Here is an 18,571-nt window from a genome sequence, read left to right as displayed (position 1 = left end):
CCTGAGATTCTGGCGTTTTGGCCAAAATAAATTTATATTAAAAATCGATTCAGGATTTTAATGAATCGATATCACGTTATCCAAGCGAGAATCAATTTTAATCGATAAATCGATAATCAAAACCCACCCCTGATGCATATACACGGGTCACACTGCTTATTGAAACCCCCCCAAACATCAGATCTTAATCAGACAGGTTTCTGTTTTTTGTTTTCAAAGTTTAGACTTTGCTTCTATTGGACTTTTTATCAGTAACACGTGCTTACTTTTTGCAGGAACAGTTGAAACTAACATAAATAAATAACTCCAGAGGTGATAGTCAGCAGGGGGTTTACAAGTTGTGGCCGCGTTGTCGGCGGTATAAGTTCGACCACTTGCAAGGTGAGCTGGCAGACATCACTGAACTCATCAGAGATGATTAGGTTCATTTTGACAAAGTGAGCAGATATTTAACCTCCTAGGACCTGGCGTCCACATATGTGGACATCACATTTTGGGTTGTTTAGACCAAAATACTACATTTTGCTCTACAAGGGCCTGATATCCACTCACAAGGATGTTATACTGCCACTGTGCTATCGAAATTTTAGACAAATATCCTCATTTTTCTCAGAAACTAAAATTTGGTAAAAAAAAAAAAAATCTGGTAATTCTTTGTTTTTACATTCATCATGTCCCAATCAGCCCAAATATCAAAGAGAAACTAAAAATGAATGCCACAGAGGAGTTTGGGTCTTAGGAGGTTAAAGATTATGCCACTACATTCTTGTCTAGAAGATATTAAAGTGTATTTGGTGACACAAAAAAGGGTAAAGTTTAAGTATAGTTTGGGTCCACACATGTCCAAACCCTGGTGTGTAGGCCTACTTAGTTTTGAGAAATTGTCATGGGACCGGGGTCTTCGTGACCCAGGGCCTGTAAGAAGTTATGGACATGTGTGTTTTTGGTGCTGCTGTCTCCTGTTTCCATGTTTGTGTATCTAGGTGTGTGTGTGTGTGTGTGTCAGCCAGGAGCCTGGCCACACCTGCGGAGGAGAATTACTCACACCTGCAGCTGATCAAGCCTCGTCAGAGGAGCTACTTAGGAGTGTGGTGGAGCTGTCTCCGGTGCTGGATCATTGCGTAACTTCACGTTAGTCTCTTGGCGAGTTAGTTAAGGTTAGTCTGCTGCATTGTGGCGTTGCTGACGGCTGCCTCTTTGTTGTTCCCCAGGAGGAGTGTGGAGACGAGAGGGCAGCGAGCACGGGGTGCTCAGACACTGAGGAGCGGAGACAAAGAACACTAACACTGGCAAGAGGACATGTCAGAGTCGGGAACGCACTGGGGATTTATTGTTGTTTGGATTATTTTGCATCACTGTAAATAAACGCACTGACCTCATCAAAGAGTCCAGCATTGGGGTCCTCCTTCCCCTCATCATAGTCTGCCACGCAGGCCATGACAGAAAAGCCCACTAAAAGAACGCCCACCAGACCAAAGCAATGGTTTTGACTTGATCAGCATTAACCCCGCCCCCTGACTTTGATGGGTGAAGCTGACAAATAAAATGTATTTATGAACAGCGATGCAGGGCCAGGAGTAGCAACGTGAATTAAATAAATACATCATTAAATAATTCATTAAATGTGTCAGTAAAATAATTAAAATAGAAAACAAACCAATAATTGATTAAATATGTAATTAACTAATCTGAAGTGTATATAAACAAATAATGAAACATTTTAAATGAAATTAATGGATAATTCATCATTAATATATTTCTTTAATTGATTATGTACATTTTTAAATTAATTACTGAAATAATTAATTCATTAGTGATGTCTTTATTTAATACAACCATATAAATACCATAAAATTGCTAATTTACTCAAAATAAATGTAAGACATCAATATTAAAGGTTAAATTATGACAATGAATACATGCAACTATAACTGATGACATAAAAATGAGGATTTCTTAAGCTAAAACCAAAGTGCTGACTCATTTGACATGTTACTCTCAAACGTTTTCCCTAATAACAATAACATAATTACACTTTAGCCATAAGAGGGCAGCAGCATTAATACAAGTCTCATGTATATAAAGGTACAGTGATTATATTACAGTGATTTTGACAAAAACAAAACAGAAGTTGATGGCAGTGTGTTTTTCCATGACAGAATAATTACACACACCCCACTTTGCAGTTATTTATTTGTAAAAAATGTTTGGAATCATGTATGATTTTCGTTCCACTTCTCACGTGTTCACCACTTTGTGTTGGTCTTTCACGTGGAATTCCAATAACATTGAATCATGTTTGTGGCTGTAATGTGACAAAATGTGGGAAAGTTCAAGAGGGCCGAATACTTTTGCAAGCCACTGTAAAGTTCACTATCAGTAACATCATAGCACCACCCAGCTGTATAGAAACTCCGTCATGCTAGCTAGTAGCAGTACGAGTTATTGTAACTGACTGTAAAAAGTCAGCACAAGGAAAATAAACTCCACCTAAACTTGGTTTATATCTGACCCAGACAGACTGCAGGTCATAACTTCTTACCTGAAGTTCAGTTCACCTGACACTCGGACCGACGGCCGCCTCGGGTCTCTGCTCCTCCTGCCTCCCCTTTCCCTCATCCACCTGCTGCCTCTGTGGAAGCTCCGCCATAGCCACCACCAAACAACTGACTTATTTCTACACATCGACCAGCATCCGGCAAATCCGCCATCTTTCATTGTGTATACTGTTACAAAAACATTTAAAAAACATCATCGGCCCATAAAAATGAAAAAACATCATCGGTATGCCCGATGGCCAGTCCAGCTATGGTCGTGCCATCAGTTAACCCTTCACGTGGCAGCTGTGACACGCGTGCCCAGGGTTGCCGACCCCTGCTCTAAAGCATCTGATTTGGATTCCTGAGATCAAATATATTTTCCTTTGGCTTTGTTTTCTTCCCATTTGTGGCTTTAATGTAGTGTTACATCCTGTTTGTTTGCTTCCATCTGTATACATGTCCAGATTCACTGTTATGTTTCTATTCTTACATTGCTGTGTGATCACTGTTCCCTCTGCTGACTGATGTGACCTTTTGTATCTTACACTGATACTTGTCATATTTGTATCTGCGCCTAAAAGATAAAAAGTTTTCCATGCTGAAACACAGCTCCACCTCCTGCAGTTCTCCCTCTGAACCACTAGATGTCTCTGTTATCTAAATGAAGACGTGCAGCACAGCAACCACAGCAGCGCTCAGATCACACGTGTCCTGTTATTATGTATAAAAGCATGAAACAGGTGAGACAGGTGGGATCAATATTAATGTTGTGGAAATATATGAAAAAGCAACAGAAGAGTGAAAACATTTCGTGTTTCTAGAAAGATCTTTCAGCTCATAGCTGCTCACAGACTGTATTTACAAGTGACAAACTGCAACTCTACAGTACATCTACAGTATATATCAAATATATTCTGTATTCAAATCTATTGAGTGATGTTTGAAAGTCTTTCCAGGTGAGTTTGATCCAGGAGGGTCTGAAGCCAGAGTCAGACAGAGACTGTGCAGAGACTGTAGAAGGACAGAGCAGCAGCAGAGCAGTCCGGATACACTGATGATCCTCTGTCAGATCCAGAGGGACACACAGGGATGATGCTGGACTCTACATTGTGTCTGACAGTGGAGCTGTTCTCAGAGCAGTTCACTCTGCAGCACTGACAGTCATCTGCACTTCTTCTCATTCCTCTGTCAGTCACTGCTGGATGAAGCTCTCCTCTCCACCTCCCAGTAACATGGCCCAGTCAGAGCGTCTCTACACACAAGCTGATGCTGCTTCAACCTCTCTGGATCATCAGGACACAGCTGCTCCTCTCTCAGCACACACACCGTCCTGTTTACCATCATCAGCTCCACCTGCAGAGAGAAGAAGGAAGAGCAGAGGAGATAAACGAGTGTTTCCAGAGGCTCTTCATCAGCTGTCAGTCAGTGATGCAGCACATCCAGTATAAAGAGCAGCAGGGACTTCAGTGCTGGGACTGTACTAGGACTCATTGTTGCTTCACTTTTTCTAATCTTTGGATTTTTATTGAAGTTGATGAAAATGTTTTTCCCTCCTAGTTTGAGTTTGGACTTTCATTCATTAGAAGAGCCTTGGTGTGTCCACTCTGAGCTCTGTAGGAACCCCAACAACAAGCCCAACAATCCAGATGGACGGTTCCAGCTGTTAACTGGAGGAATTCCATCCAAACATCTGCTCTCACTAAATTCTTCCTCACCTACAGACTGTGTTCTTCACTGCTTTAAACTTGGAAATGAATGCAGTCATTGGTCTGCGTGCTGCTTTGTTCAGAGAGCTGATTGGCTGTTGACAGCGTTCGATCAGAGCGTGTCAGCCGTTACTATGGTGACTATAAAGGTCAGAAACAGGAAGTGTTTGTGTCCAATCCTGAAGCCTGTCACCATTCTCCTCTCACAGCTTCACTGAGAAGCTGCAGCTTTACAGGAAACACTGGATCTTTGTTTCATACTGACTGTGTTTAGTACAATACTGCTGACAGCACCACCCACTCACTCCATCACTCTACTTACAGCAGAGTCTCCAGTCTGTAGTCTGGACTCTGCTGAAGATCAGACAGCTGCTTCACATCTGGATCCTTCAGGTAGTTTCCTCTCAGCTCCAGCTGTCTCAGATGGGAGGGGTTGGACTTCAGTGCTGCTGCCAGATAATCACAGCTGATCTCTGACAAACCACAGCCCCACAATCTGTATAAAGAATGAAAGATGTAAGTTTATTAGACAAAGTGTGAGCTTGAAATCATTCAGTGTTTCATCATCTGTTCAGAGCTGAAGAAGGTTCAGAATGTAGAAGTTCAGAAAATGGAAACTCCAAACAGCTGAAGCCAACAGGAAGCAGCTTCAAACAGGAAACTGTGCAGAGTTTCAGACTATATGTCCTGATGCAGCCAGTTGGATTTTGGAGATTTGAATCTCTGTTCTGTGACTAAGTCCTTGAATCATTTCTTCCAGTTGGTCCAACAAGACACACTAAGTATTGGACATGTGTTGTGGCTCCATTAGGGGAGCTTCTAAATGTGATGTGATGGCCCCTCTGGGTCTGTCAGGTCACAGGACTGAAGAGAGCTCAAACTGGGCACACAGTTGTTCCAGTCTGGACCAAAGACTCTATACTGGGACTGAGGGACTGCTTTCACTGCACCCACTGGGACTTTTTAAAGGCTCATGTTCTCACTTAGATCATCGATTTCTACTTACATTTCTTTCTGGGAAAAATGGGGATCACTTTGGAAACATGAAGTATTTTCCCCAATAAGCAGCCCTGGATTAGTAAATCACTCCAACATGTTCTCAGGCAGAAGAAGCTGTCTTGTTATGAGTGAGAGAAGAAAAAGATTGAGGCACAGAAACTTGCTGAAAGAGAGATAAAGCAGCTAAAATCAGGTGTAAAAGTAAAGCAGAGGATGAGCTGAATAAAGGACACTCAAGGCTGGCTTGGAAAGAAATGAAGTCCATGGTGGGGATGCAGAACAAGGAGCAAAGATGAATGTGATGCTGAATCAGCAGAAGACTTGGACTCATTTGATTCCAGCTTTGATATCATTGATTTCAATGAAGAGCTTTGTGATTGTAGCAAAGGGCTGGGAGCTCTGAGAGTCCCACTGATGAGGTGTTTGTGTGGAAATCTCTTAGTGGGACCACAGAGAGAAAAGCCCTGGTCCTGATGCTGTGGGAGGGAAATGATTGAAGTGTGCTGTGAGGAACTGACTTGGAGATTTTCACACATTTTCCAGTCCTCCTTGGAACAACAGGAAGTTCCCAGCATATGGAAACAAAGGTTAAGTGTCCTATGGCACTCAGTGATGATGGTGCTGTGGCCCCACCACCTCCACCTCTTTGCAAAGGAACTAACTGTAATCTGAAGCTTCAAATGGAACTAAGACTTCTTCCACTAGGTGGCAGTGTCTGATGAGAAAGTGTTAGTGGAGCTGGCCTGGAGTCAGAAACAGGAAGATGCAGGATTTGGGCTGAAATGGGGAAAAGTGGTTCTGCACTAGTGCCTTAAAGCAAGAAGGTTGTAGGTTGAAGCTTGTTGGCCTTTCTGTGGAGGTTGGATGTTCTCCCACAGTCCAATGAAATGCTGCTTAGGTTCATTGGTGCTTCTAAATTGGCTGTAGGTGTGGATGTGAGAGAGTGCTTCTCTGTCTCTCTCTGTTGGCCCTGTGATGGACTGCTCACCTGTGCAGGTGGACCACGCCTCTTGCCCTATGACAGCTAGGGCACAGGCTGCAGCCCTGTGAGCCTAAGCCGAATAAACAGTTAGCAAAAATGATCCATAGATGGCCTGAAATCCCCCAGTTAGCAGTTTGGTAGATAGCTATGACATGCTAATCCCATCCAGCAGCTGTATTCTACCTGTAAGCTGATCCCTGCTGAGCCAAAGCACTTTTTCATATACAAATTACAACCTTTAATAGAAACCTATTGGTCAGCATCTTATTAGCCTGCTGTTAGCTTCATTCCACAGAAAACTGAGAGAAACTAACAGAGTTGATAAAGAATAAAGAGAAATGTGCTGATTTAAAGCCTTTGAAGTGCTTCAGATGATCTCTGTCCACTTCTGTCCACTCATTCATTCATGTAAGCTTTCTAATGCAGCTTTGATCTTCACAGTCTGCTTCATGAAACTCATTCTAACCCTGAATGTCAGAGTGTTCCTCCTTCTCTTTCCCATCATTCATGCTGGCAGTGGAGGAGATTTGGATGTTGGACTGTGTTTTGGATGATGTGTGTATGTTTGTGTTGGACTGCTGTCTGTAAAGCAAAAGGACATTTTGCTTTGGATTTCAGTGTCAGACAGACTTTAAGATGGAATGAAGAGTTTGAGAGTTTTACAGTGAATTATCCAGTGGAGGATTTTTCTTCTTCTTTGAAGGTTTGAAATGTGAACATTGTTCTGCTGCAGTCAATGGACTAAACCAGAGAAGAAGAAAACAGACTTTACCATGAAGATCCTCAGTGTGGATCAGTATAATATCAGCCTGATGTCTGCAGTTTAGTCTCAGCACAACTTTCACATCATATTTGTTAGGTTTTGTATTGTTGATTGTAATTTATGCTTAGAAATATCTACTTATCTCATCTCAGCACAACTAAAACATGCTGACTGACCTCAGAGTTTCAAGTCCACATCCTGGACTCTCCAGGAAACCACACAGATGCTTCACTCCTGAATCCTGCAGCTTGTTGTCGATGCTCAGGTCCAGCTCTCTCAGATGGGAGGGGTTGGACTTCAGTGCTGCTGCCAGATAATCACAGCTGATCTCTGACAAACCACAGTCCCTCAATCTGTATAAAGAATGAAAGATGTAAGTTTATTAGACAAAGTGTGAGCTTGAAATCATTCAGTGTGTCAAGAAAAACATCTTATTTTAAATCTCACTGTGTATCATTTACATGCCCTGTTATTATTTCATCATTACTTCATTAGTCTGTATTACTTATCATCAACATTATCATGTATCATTTATCATCTAGTAAATCTGCTTAAATCTTGTATTCTGGAGCACGCAGAATAAAACACATTCCTCTGTAATATTGTTGGATTGTGTGTCCACAGGTGTTTGTACTTTGCATCGTAATAAAATGACGGTAAAAGGCCCCGCCCTTAACCTATCCATGTCTTACCATGCAACGACTCTGTGAGTGGACTGGAGAAGGGTTGTGGTAGAGTCCTCCGTCAGGAATGAGATATGTGTGCCAACCTTTTATTCTTCCTTACAATTATTATGCCATAATGTTGTAAGGAGCCGCTCTGCTAACAGGTTATGGGCCCAGAGCAGCAGGAAAGAGATCCTGGAACTGCCAAAGGAAGGGCAGCGTTTCCTGAAACCGCAAGTTACCGGCAGGTGTTAACAGTTTGGCACGATCGAGTGAGTAAGCGTTTTTGTGCATCATGAGCAGACGCACGGCAGAGTCGGGCAGTCGATATTCCCGTTTGCAGTTTGATGGAGATGAACGGAAATATGAGATATGGGAAACGAAGTTCCTTGGTCATCTCAGGCTACAAGGTTTGAAAGATGTCATCTTGAAGGCTGAGGGTGATGAAGAAGCCGATGGTGAAGATGATGACAAAAATGCAGAAGCATATGCAGAGTTGATACAATTTCTAGATGACAAAAGTTTATCGTTAGTTATGAGAGATGCAGTGGATGACGGACGGAAAGCTCTAAAAATTTTGAGAGGTCATTATGCAGGAGTGGGCAAGCCGAGGATCATAAGTCTGTACACCGAACTTACTTCTCTCATAAATGAAAAGGATGAAAGTGTGACGGACTATATTATCCGAGCAGAAGCAATTATCACAGCGTTAAAAAATGCGGGCGAGTCATTAACTGATGGACTTCTGATCGCAATGGTAATGAAAGGTCTACCAGAGACGTTTAAACCTCTGATTGTGCACGTTACACAGAGCGAAGCAAAAACCACATTTTCAGAGTTTAAAGTAAAACTCAGAAGTTATGAAGAAACCGAGAGAATGCGTGCGGCTGTGACGGATGACAACGTAATGAGGACAAAAGTGCAATTAGACCAGGATCCTACTTCATGGCGAGCAGATGACCGAAGATCAAAGAATAATGAGATTGTGTGTTTTAAATGTCGACTAAAGGGACACACTGCAAGAACGTGCCGATCCAGAGTATGGTGCAGTTTTTGCCGGAGTAGTACACACAAAGATGCGACCTGTAGAAGGAAGCAAATACGGGATGAAGCGAGAGGGGTTGTGGAGAAGGACTACGCGTTCAAGACGGGATCCGAACCTCTGAGGGTCCCGGACGGCGGCCAAGAGATGCTGGATAACCAGCTACTGGTGGATACGGGAGCGACGTCACATATCTTTACGAAGATCGAGAGTTTTAAGACTTTTGATGACACATTTCGACCCGAGGCTCATTGTGTAGAGTTGGCTGACGGGAGGCGGAGCAGAGGAGCTGCAAAGCGGCATGTAGATGCTGAGATAAGTATGATTGACAGTAAAGGACGCAGTCACAAGGTAACATTGAAACAAGCACTCTACATTCCATCGTTTCCACAGGACATTTTTTCAGTAAAAGCAGCTACTAGTAACGGTGCCACTGTGGTTTTCAAACACGGGGACAGTTTTCTTAAACATGTTGATGGAACAAAATTCCCTATATATGAACATGAGAGACTGTTCTTTATAAACACTGTGCAAGAGTTTGAAGAGAAATGTAATGGATGTTTTGATATGCAAACGTGGCATGAAATTCTAGGACACTGTAATTATGAGGATGTTCAAAATCTGCAAAATGTCGTTGATGGAATGGAAATTAAGGGTAAAATCAACAAAAATATGCAATGTGAAACCTGTATACAAGGGAAGTTCATTCAAACTAGGAATCGAGAACCAGATGAAAAGGCCAGGGCAGCATTAGAGTTGGTACATACGGACTTAGCTGGTCCAATTACGCCAAACTCTAAAGAAGGGTTTAAGTATGTTCTGTCGTTTGTTGATGATTATTCAGGTGCAACATTTGTATATAATCTGAAACACAAAAGTGATACAACTCAAGCAACTGAAAGATTTATTGCAGAGATGGCGACATATGGGAAAATCAAGTGCATTCGTTCTGATAATGGAACTGAATTTACAAGCAGACAGTTCAGAGATTTATTAAGTAGACATGGCATTAGGCAGGAAACTTCGGCGCCATATTCGCCTCATCAAAACGGAACAGCAGAGAGGAACTGGCGTACACTTTTCGACATGGCGAGATGCATGTTAGTTGAGAGCGAATTGCCAAAGTCTTTATGGCCATATGCAGTACAAACCGCGGGAGTGATTCGGAACCGATGTTTTAACAAACGTACAGGTCAGACAGCGTATAAGATGTTAACTGGAAAAAGACCTGATCTTTCTAGAATGAAAAAATTTGGATCATTGTGCTATGCTTATAAACAAAATAGGGGAAAGCTGGATCCAAGATGTGATAAAGGTGTTTTCTTGGGATATGACAAAAATAGTCCAGCATATTTGATCTATTTCCCAAAGACCGGGAAGGTTGAGAAGCACAGATTGATAAAAATAGTAAATCCCGCGACAATGGATCAACAAACACAGAGTGATCAGATGTATGAAGATGAGGTTTATGAATCCAGAAAAGATGGTGAACCCAAACAGACGAAGGATGAGGATATTCCAGATGGTAGTGAAAGCAGTCAAACTGAGTCCGAGGTTAAAACTGATGATAAAGTAGATACTGGAGCTACACGTTATCCATCCAGAATCAGAAAGAGACCTGATTATTTGAGTGATTATATCACGGATGTGAAAGAGTGTGAAAATGAACAGATGCTGATTATTCAACAGTGTTGATTATTGCGACAGATTGTTGTGTGAAATACCCACATCATTTAGTGAAGCTATTGTGTCAAGTGAGTCAAAAGAATGGGAAAGGGCGATGAATGAAGAAATTCAATCCCTTAAGGAGAATGACACATTTACTTTAACCACTTTACCAGAGGGTAAGAAAGCAGTGGGGGGTAAATGGGTTTATGCCGTTAAAAAGAACTCAGACGGATCAGACAGATATAAAGCTCGATTTGTGGCTAAAGGGTTTAGTCAAACAAAAGGAGTTGATTATGAGGAGACTTTTTCACCGACTGCTAACTTATCGAGTGTGAGAGTTTTGATGCAGAAAGTGATTCAAGATGATATGTTGGTTCACCAGATGGATGTCAAAACCGCCTATCTACATGCACCAATAAATGAAGAGATATATATACAACAACCAGAAGGTTTTGAGACAGAATCAAGTGAGACTAATAAACTGGTGTACAGACTAAAGAAATCACTTTATGGGCTGAAGCAATCAGGTCGTAACTGGAATCAAACCTTACATGACTATTTAAGCAGTTGTGGATTTAGACAAAATATTGCTGATCATTGCGTGTATTCAAAAGAGACTGAAAGTGAAAAGGTAATCATCATAGTGTGGGTGGATGATTTACTCATTGCAGCTAACAATGAAAATGTGCTTTCAGGCGTGAAAGAAATGCTCTCTTCTAAATTCCAAATGAAAGATCTGGGGAAACTTAACCATTTCCTAGGAATAGATTTTCTTCAAGAAAAAGAATGTGTCCAAATGTCACAGAAAATATATATTGAGAACATTTTAGAGAGATTTAACATGCAAAACTGTAAGCCAAGGTTAACACCTTGTGAACAGAAATGGGCTCATTCTGATAAATCCGAGACATTACCAGATGTGAGGAGATATCGTGAAGCGGTAGGTTGTCTTATTTATCTGAGCTATTGTACGCGACCTGATTTATGCTATGTTGTCAGCAAACTGTCACAACATTTCAATGCGCCAACTGCTGATGATTGGACAGCAGTGAAACATGTTTTGAGGTATTTAAAAGGTAGTCGAGGAAAAGAACTGTGTTTTAGGAAATGTTCAAGTGGAAAACTAGGTCTACAAGCATACAGTGATGCAGATTGGGCATCCGATGTTTCTGATAGACGCAGTATGACAGGTTATTGTGTAAGCCTAAATGAAAATGGTCCTTTGATATCATGGAAAACTAAAAAGCAGACAACTACAGCATTATCAACTTGTGAAGCCGAATACATGGCATTACCAGCAACAATTCAGGAATGTATGTATTTGACTTATTTGATTCAAGATCTTGATGAGTTTAAGTATGAAACACCTATGATATTGGAGGACAATCAGGGGAACAATCGCTTTGTCAAAAAATCCAGTGAACAGACAAAGATGTAAACACATTGATGTGAAATATCATTTTATAAGGTCAGCTGTACATGAAAGGAAAGTGCTCATTGATTACTGTCCAACTGAGTCAATGGTAGCAGATATGATGACGAAACCAGTTTCAAAGTCTAAGCTAGAAAAATTCTCTGTATTGGTGTTTGGAATGTAAGATGTTTTTTTCGGAGGAATGTTCTTCCCAACCTGTGTACAAGTGGGGGTGTTGGATTGTGTGTCCACAGGTGTTTGTACTTTGCATCGTAATAAAATGACGGTAAAAGGCCCCGCCCATAACCTATCCATGTCTTTCCATGCAACGACTCTGTGAGTGGACTGGAGAAGGGTTGTGGTAGAGTCCTCCGTCAGGAATGAGATATGTGTGCCAACCTTTTATTCTTCCTTACAATTATTATGCCATAATGTTGTAAGGAGCCGCTCTGCTAACAAATATTCTACTATGCAAAAAGCACCAGCAGAAGCTGTAGGTCCAGACGGCCCAAAGCAGAGTCAGATAAGGACACTGACCGTTTGTTGGCCTGAAACTGACACTCTCACAAAACTACACACTCTACACACAATTGGTTAGATTCCCAGATACTGATAAGTGGAAACATCTGGTTGTAATTCTGGGAAAATGTTGTTGTTCTGGAGATAGAGGAGATAGGGGATTCTTCTGACGTCATATTAGGCTATAAAGCTTTCTGTAACGGGCAGAGAGGATCGGAAGACCGGCCTCCCACACTCTGTCTGCGCTCCCTGCGGAGGGAGATGGAGTCTGATGTTTTGCAGTGCCTATCTTCCCCACATATATGTGTTTTTAAATAAAATATTTTGTGATTGACCCACTATGGACTTTCAGTCATATGTCTCTTCCTCAAAATTCGAACCGCGACAAGTGTTTCATCATCTTTTCAGAGCTGAAGAAGGTTCAGAATGTAGAAGTTTAGAAAATGGAAACTCCAAACAGCTGAAGCCAACAGGAAGCAGCTTCAAACAGGAAACTGTGCAGAGTTTCAGACTATATGTCCTGATGCAGCCAGTTGGATTTTGGAGATTTGAATCTCTGTTCTGTGACTAAGTCCTTGAATCATTTCTTCCAGTTGGTCCAACAAGACACACTAAGTATTGGACATGTGTTGTGGCTCCATTAGGGGAGCTTCTAAATGTGATGTGATGGCCCCTCTGGGTCTGTCAGGTCACAGGACTGAAGAGAGCTCAAACTGGGCACACAGTTGTTCCAGTCTGGACCAAAGACCCTATACTGGGACTTAGGGACTGCTTTGACTGCAGCCACTGGGACGTTTTAAAGGCTCATGTTCTCACTTAGATCATCAATTTCTACTTACATTTCTTTCTGGGAAAAATGGGGATCACTTTGGAAACAGGAATTATTTTCCCCAATAAGCAGCCCTGGATTAGTAAATCACTCCAACATGTTCTCAGGCAGAAGAAGCTGTCTTGTTATGAGTGAGAGAAGAAAAAGATTGAGGCACAGAAACTTGTTGAAAGAGAGATAAAGCAGCTAAAATCAGGTGTAAAAGTAAAGCAGAGGATGAGCTGAATAAAGGACACTCAAGGCTGGCTTGGAAAGGAATGAAGTCCATGGTGGGGATGCAGGACAAGGAGCAAAGATGAATGTGATGCTGAATCAGCAGAAGACTTGGACTCATTGGATTCCAGCTTTGATATCATTGATTTCAATGAAGAGCTTTGTGATTGTAGCAAAGGGCTGGTAGCTCTGAGAGTCCCACTGATGAGGTGTTTGTGTGGAAATCTCTTAGTGGGACCAAAGAGAGAAAAAGCCCTGGTCCTGATGCTGTGGGAGGGAAATGATTGAAGTGTGCTGTGAGGAACTGACTGGGAGATGGAAAAGGAAAAACAGAAAAGGAAAAGGAAAACAGATTTTACCATGAAGATCCTCAGTGTGGATCAGTATAATATCAGCCTGATGTCTGCAGTTTAGTGTCAGCACAACTTTCACATCATATTTGTTAGGTTTTGTATTGTTGATTGTAATTTATGCTTAGAAATATCTACTTATATATGCTTAGAGCTTTATAATTAGTTTTAGAGTGGTAGAGGTTTGATCCTTGATAGTCTGCAAACTTTGTGTGCATTCTGAGAGCACTGTGGGAGCATGGGAGAGGTCGTACCTTCTGTTATTGTTTTATGGTAGGATAAACGTGGCTATATTTGTTTTAGGCTAAGTGCCTTTTGCTTAGATGAACTGCTGGACTACGAGACCAGCAGGTTTAGGGAAGTCATCTATGGGGTCACACTCTGACCCCCCCCCGCCCCCCCCGCCCCCCCCGCCCCCCCCCCCCCCCACACTGACCCCCCCCCGCCCCCCCACACACACACACTCACACACACACACACACACATACTTATACAACGCACAGGCAAGGTACTCTTTGTTTGTATATAGACGTCATATGTTAATGAACCTATGCATATTCATGTAACCTCAATAAAAGAGCAGTGTTACGGGGGAGCGGACGAGAGCAACTGGGGTCAAGCGAAGGAACAGCGTTTGTCCGGTTCTCTCCCGTGCACGAGAAACATAAAGAACTTTGCCTACTCGTGTCTTGTTTGCTGTGTAATTATATTGTCTTCAACTCCAGCTCAAGCTCCAGCGAATAGGTTTACGTTACAAACCTATCATTAATCATCTCAGCACAACTAAAACATGCTGACTGACCTCAGAGTTTCAAGTCCACATCCTGGACTCTCCAGGAAACCACACAGATGCTTCACTCCTGAATCCTGCAGCTTGTTGTTCAGGCTCAGGTCCAGCTCTCTCAGATGGGAGGGGTTGGACTTTAGTGCTGCTGCCAGATAATCACAGCTGATCTCTGACAAACCACAGACACTCAATCTGTATAAAGAATGAAAGATGTAAGTTTATTAGACAAAGTGTGAGCTTGAAATCATTCAGTGTTTCATCATCTGTTCAGAGCTGAAGAAGGTTCAGAATGTAGAAGTTTAGAAAATGGAAACTCCAAACAGCTGAAGCCAACAGGAAGCAGCTTCAAACAAACACAACAAGAGAAAAAACTCTGAATGTTTCACATTAAAGTCGTACATTTATCATAAAAACAGGACAAAGACTTGAAAAAGTCGTGTTTTTCCTTCCAGGAACCACAAGGCTTCACTTTTAAAAGTGAAGTGTGAAAGAAATGGACATATTTGAAGTCCAACACCTTTTTCCAGTCACATTATTAAAGCAGACAAACTACAAGCTCATTTTCATTCCAACAAGTCATCTTCTGACCTGGACTAACAACACTGGTCTCTATGTGCAGCTGGCTGTGAGACCAGTGCTCAGGGAGCGTCTACAAAGTGCAACACTGAAAGAACATCACACACTCATTTTCTTCCAGCACTTTCACACAAACATCTACTGTCATTATTGTCACCAAACTCTGTGGATCCTTTATTGCAAATTCAAATGGGATCAAATGGTCAGACAAAAGAGGGTTATGAGGAAATATGATGAAATGTTCTGTATTAGCAGTAAGTTATTGAATCACTTTCCTCAGAAACCAAACAAAATGATTGACAAACATGTTTTTACAAACTCAGTGTTGGACTTGGATCAGCAGGATAAGCTGATGTTTAAAGGCATTTGAGTCTCGCTGTATGAGAGTCCAGTTATTACTCAATATTTGTGGATGATGTTCTTTCAGTGTTGCACTTTGTAGACGCTCCCTGAGCCTCACAGCCAGCTGCACATGGACCACCTGATATTACCCAGCATTAGAGGCGGGTGTAAAAAAAATGGATTTTCCTATTTAAATGGTTTTAATTTGAATAAAGCGATGTTGATTCATTCAATCCTGAATCGATTTTTAATATAAATGTATTTTGCCAGAATCTCAGGTTAAAGCTCCCAAAAGTATTTCAACAATAACCAAACAGATAAAACAGTAAATGAGAGCAGCTAAACACACAAAGATGGAAACACAGAGCGTGGATCGTTCACTCGACGGCACGTACATGGACACACCGTCGGGGCTGAAAGTGGACAGCTCACAGATCCTGGAGCTGCAGGTTTCATCTCTCTCCAACCAAAACTGACTGAACCAGCAGCAGAAGAAGATCCAAACTACGCTTTACGTTTGATGAACATCGTCATGAATTCTCTCTGACTTTGACGTTTACTTCCTGCACAGCTCTCTCTCTCTCAGTGTACTTCAAGAACAGTTTACCTTCAAAAATCTGTTTCCTGCATTATTCACTGCTTATTACGCACCAGTCTGCTGTTGTGTTCACTGCTGTCGGCCTCCGAAAACAAAGCCTCATTTCTGCTGTTCAATACTGAAGAAATTTAAACCTTTTAAAATGATGACAGATTACAAACTCTCAGCTGTGTCTGTAATCAAACCTCTGTAACTTTGCTTCACTTCAGCAGCATCAGCTCATGTTCACATGTTGATTCATGGTTTGCTTCAGTTTTTGATGGACTGCAGAATATTTTGAAGGTTATCTGCTATAAAAAGCCAGAACAGGAAAATCTGCTTCATGTGTTTCTGTTTGATCCTCAGTGACTTTGACACAAAGGCCTCTGCTGTGATGATCACACCTCTGATCAAGTCTCACAGTGTCAGCTTTGTTTTTATACATATGGATATGTGCTGATAAATGATCAGAGTTATAATATTTCCCACTGTCTGCTGTGTGCCGTGACCTTTGACCTGCTAAAGACAGTCAGCTGTGGATTATTCATTGTTGTGTCTGATACTTAGAACTGTGAGGAAGAACACTACACAGTTAATCAGGGTCCCCTCTCTCTGAATCAGGAAAGGTGGGCAGGCCGCGTGTGGGCCGCGGGCCATACGTTGAGTCTCACTGTTTGAAATGTGAACATTGTTCTGCTGCAGTCAATGGACTAAACCAGAGAAGAAGAAAACAGACTTTACCATGAAGATACTCAGTGTGGATCAGTATAATATCAGCCTGATGTCTGCAGTTTAGTGTCAGCACAACTTTCACATCATATTCATCTCAGCACAACTAAAACATGCTGACTGACCTCAGAGTTTCAAGTCCACATCCTGGACTCTCCAGGAAACCACACAGATGCTTCACTCCTGAATCCTGCAGCTTGTTGTTGATGTTCAGGTCCAGCTGTCTCAGATGGGAGGGGTTGGACTTCAGTGCTGCTGCCAGATAATCACAGCTGATCTCTGACAAACCACAGCTCCTCAATCTATATAAAGAATGAAAGATGTAAGTTTATTAGACAAAGTGTGAGCTTGAAATCATTCAGTGTTTCATCATCTGTTCAGAGCTGAAGAAGGTTCAGAATGTAGAAGTTTAGAAAATGGAAACTCCAAACAGCTGAAGCCAACAGGAAGCAGCTTCAAACAAACACAACAAGAGAAAAAACTCTGAATGTTTCACATTAAAGTCGTAGATTTATCATCGTACATTTATCATAAAAACAGGACAAAGACTTGAAAAAGTCGTGTGAAAGAAATGGACATATTTGAAGTCCAACACCTTTTTCCAGTCACATTATTAAAGCAGACAAACTACAAGCTCATTTTCATTCCAACAAGTCATCTTCTGACCTGGACTAACAACACTGGTCTCTATGTGCAGCTGGCTGTGAGACCAGTGCTCAGGGAGCGTCTACAAAGTGCAACACTGAAAGAACATCACACACTCATTTGCTTCCATCATCCAACCTGAAGAGGAAACAGAGACGCCTCCCCTTCAAAGTAAAAGCTGCTCCTTTTGGACACAGTATCAAAGAAAGTCTACAGTATAACATAGAAAAGACAGAACAAAGTTTTGGTTGTTTTTAAATTGTGCAGAAATGAAACTACACTAAGCTCAATTATGTGACAGACATTTCATCCCATGTCAGTTTGGCCTCATCCTGGGCCGGATTATCCAGCACACACTCTGACCACAGGCCCAGGGGCCACGCACAGCTGGGCTCCATCCAAGAGACAGGAAACAAACCAACACAATAATAAAAAGCACCATGTGATCTTCTTACATCTTCAAGACAAACATAGTAAAAACATGAGCATATTTGTTTCCTGATAAAATGATGTGACAGGTAGAACAGAGTAAAGTGGTGGTGTTACAGCCTTTCTCCCCTCTGCTGCCGAGGCTGTTAGTCTCTCCCAAACTCAGCTACAGGACTTCCAAATGAATGAAAGCAGCAGAAGTGGCTTTACAAATGAAAGAGGAAGAGGAGAAGAAGAGGAGAGGGAGGCCACCCTGACCATCACTCCAGCTGAAAACATCACACTTCCATTAAAGTTGGTGAGAAAATGTTGAGCAGGATGAGCTGCTGGCTAATCTGGAGGCTGTAGCAGCAGCTCACAGTCACAGTGGATTTCCACTCATGAAAAAGCTCTGGCTGCTTCATTTCTCATCTCATATCAGAGACTTTAATGCTTCACTGAAGCTGTACTGTGATGCTTCCATATTCCAGTGAGGCCTCCATAATGATTTCAGCTGTTCTGTACACACACTGTGTGCCCTGTATGGCTCAAAGTCTCTGCAGCCTGTTTTTATCTGCTATCATCAGATCTTCATCATCCTCATTCACATCCCTCACACACTCTACAGCCTCATCAGCACTGACTTCATCTTCACTGACTGATGGAGCACAACATGAACCTGTGGAGGCTGAAACACTGTCCTGTCAAACATCTCCCCGTCACCACTCCACTTCTGTCAGCCTTTAAATGAACCCTGCTCAAGTCTGTCACTTCTGTTTGGAGCCAAAAGAGGTTAAAGATTGTGTCACTACATTCT

At 41.9% G+C, this 18,571-nt stretch overlaps 2 protein-coding genes across 2 annotated transcripts in view; both read right to left on the bottom strand.

Moving 5' to 3' along the window:
* LOC145425144 (NACHT, LRR and PYD domains-containing protein 12-like) overlaps positions 1-18,571 on the bottom strand; it is a 596,587-nt gene that overhangs the window by 314,299 nt on the left and 263,717 nt on the right. Inside the window, exons 11-12 of the mRNA XM_080298036.1 lie at positions 14,493-14,669; positions 7,167-7,343 (exon numbers count right to left, since the gene is read on the bottom strand). Coding sequence (XP_080154162.1) covers positions 7,167-7,343; positions 14,493-14,669 — 354 coding nt within the window. The remainder of the gene's footprint in view (positions 1-7,166; positions 7,344-14,492; positions 14,670-18,571) is intronic.
* LOC145425170 (ribonuclease inhibitor-like) overlaps positions 15,906-18,571 on the bottom strand; it is a 291,209-nt gene continuing 288,543 nt past the window's right edge. Inside the window, exon 3 of the mRNA XM_080298163.1 lies at positions 15,906-17,003. Within this exon, the coding sequence (XP_080154289.1) occupies positions 16,808-17,003 (196 nt within the window). The 3' untranslated portion in view covers positions 15,906-16,807. The remainder of the gene's footprint in view (positions 17,004-18,571) is intronic.

The sequence above is a fragment of the Astatotilapia calliptera genome, chromosome 3 (genome assembly GCF_964374335.1).
Source record: "Astatotilapia calliptera chromosome 3, fAstCal68.1, whole genome shotgun sequence".
In the NCBI taxonomy this organism is placed as follows: domain Eukaryota; kingdom Metazoa; phylum Chordata; class Actinopteri; order Cichliformes; family Cichlidae; genus Astatotilapia; species Astatotilapia calliptera.
Note: the sequence above shows the minus strand (reverse complement) of the source record. Positions and strands in the feature narration are given on the sequence as shown.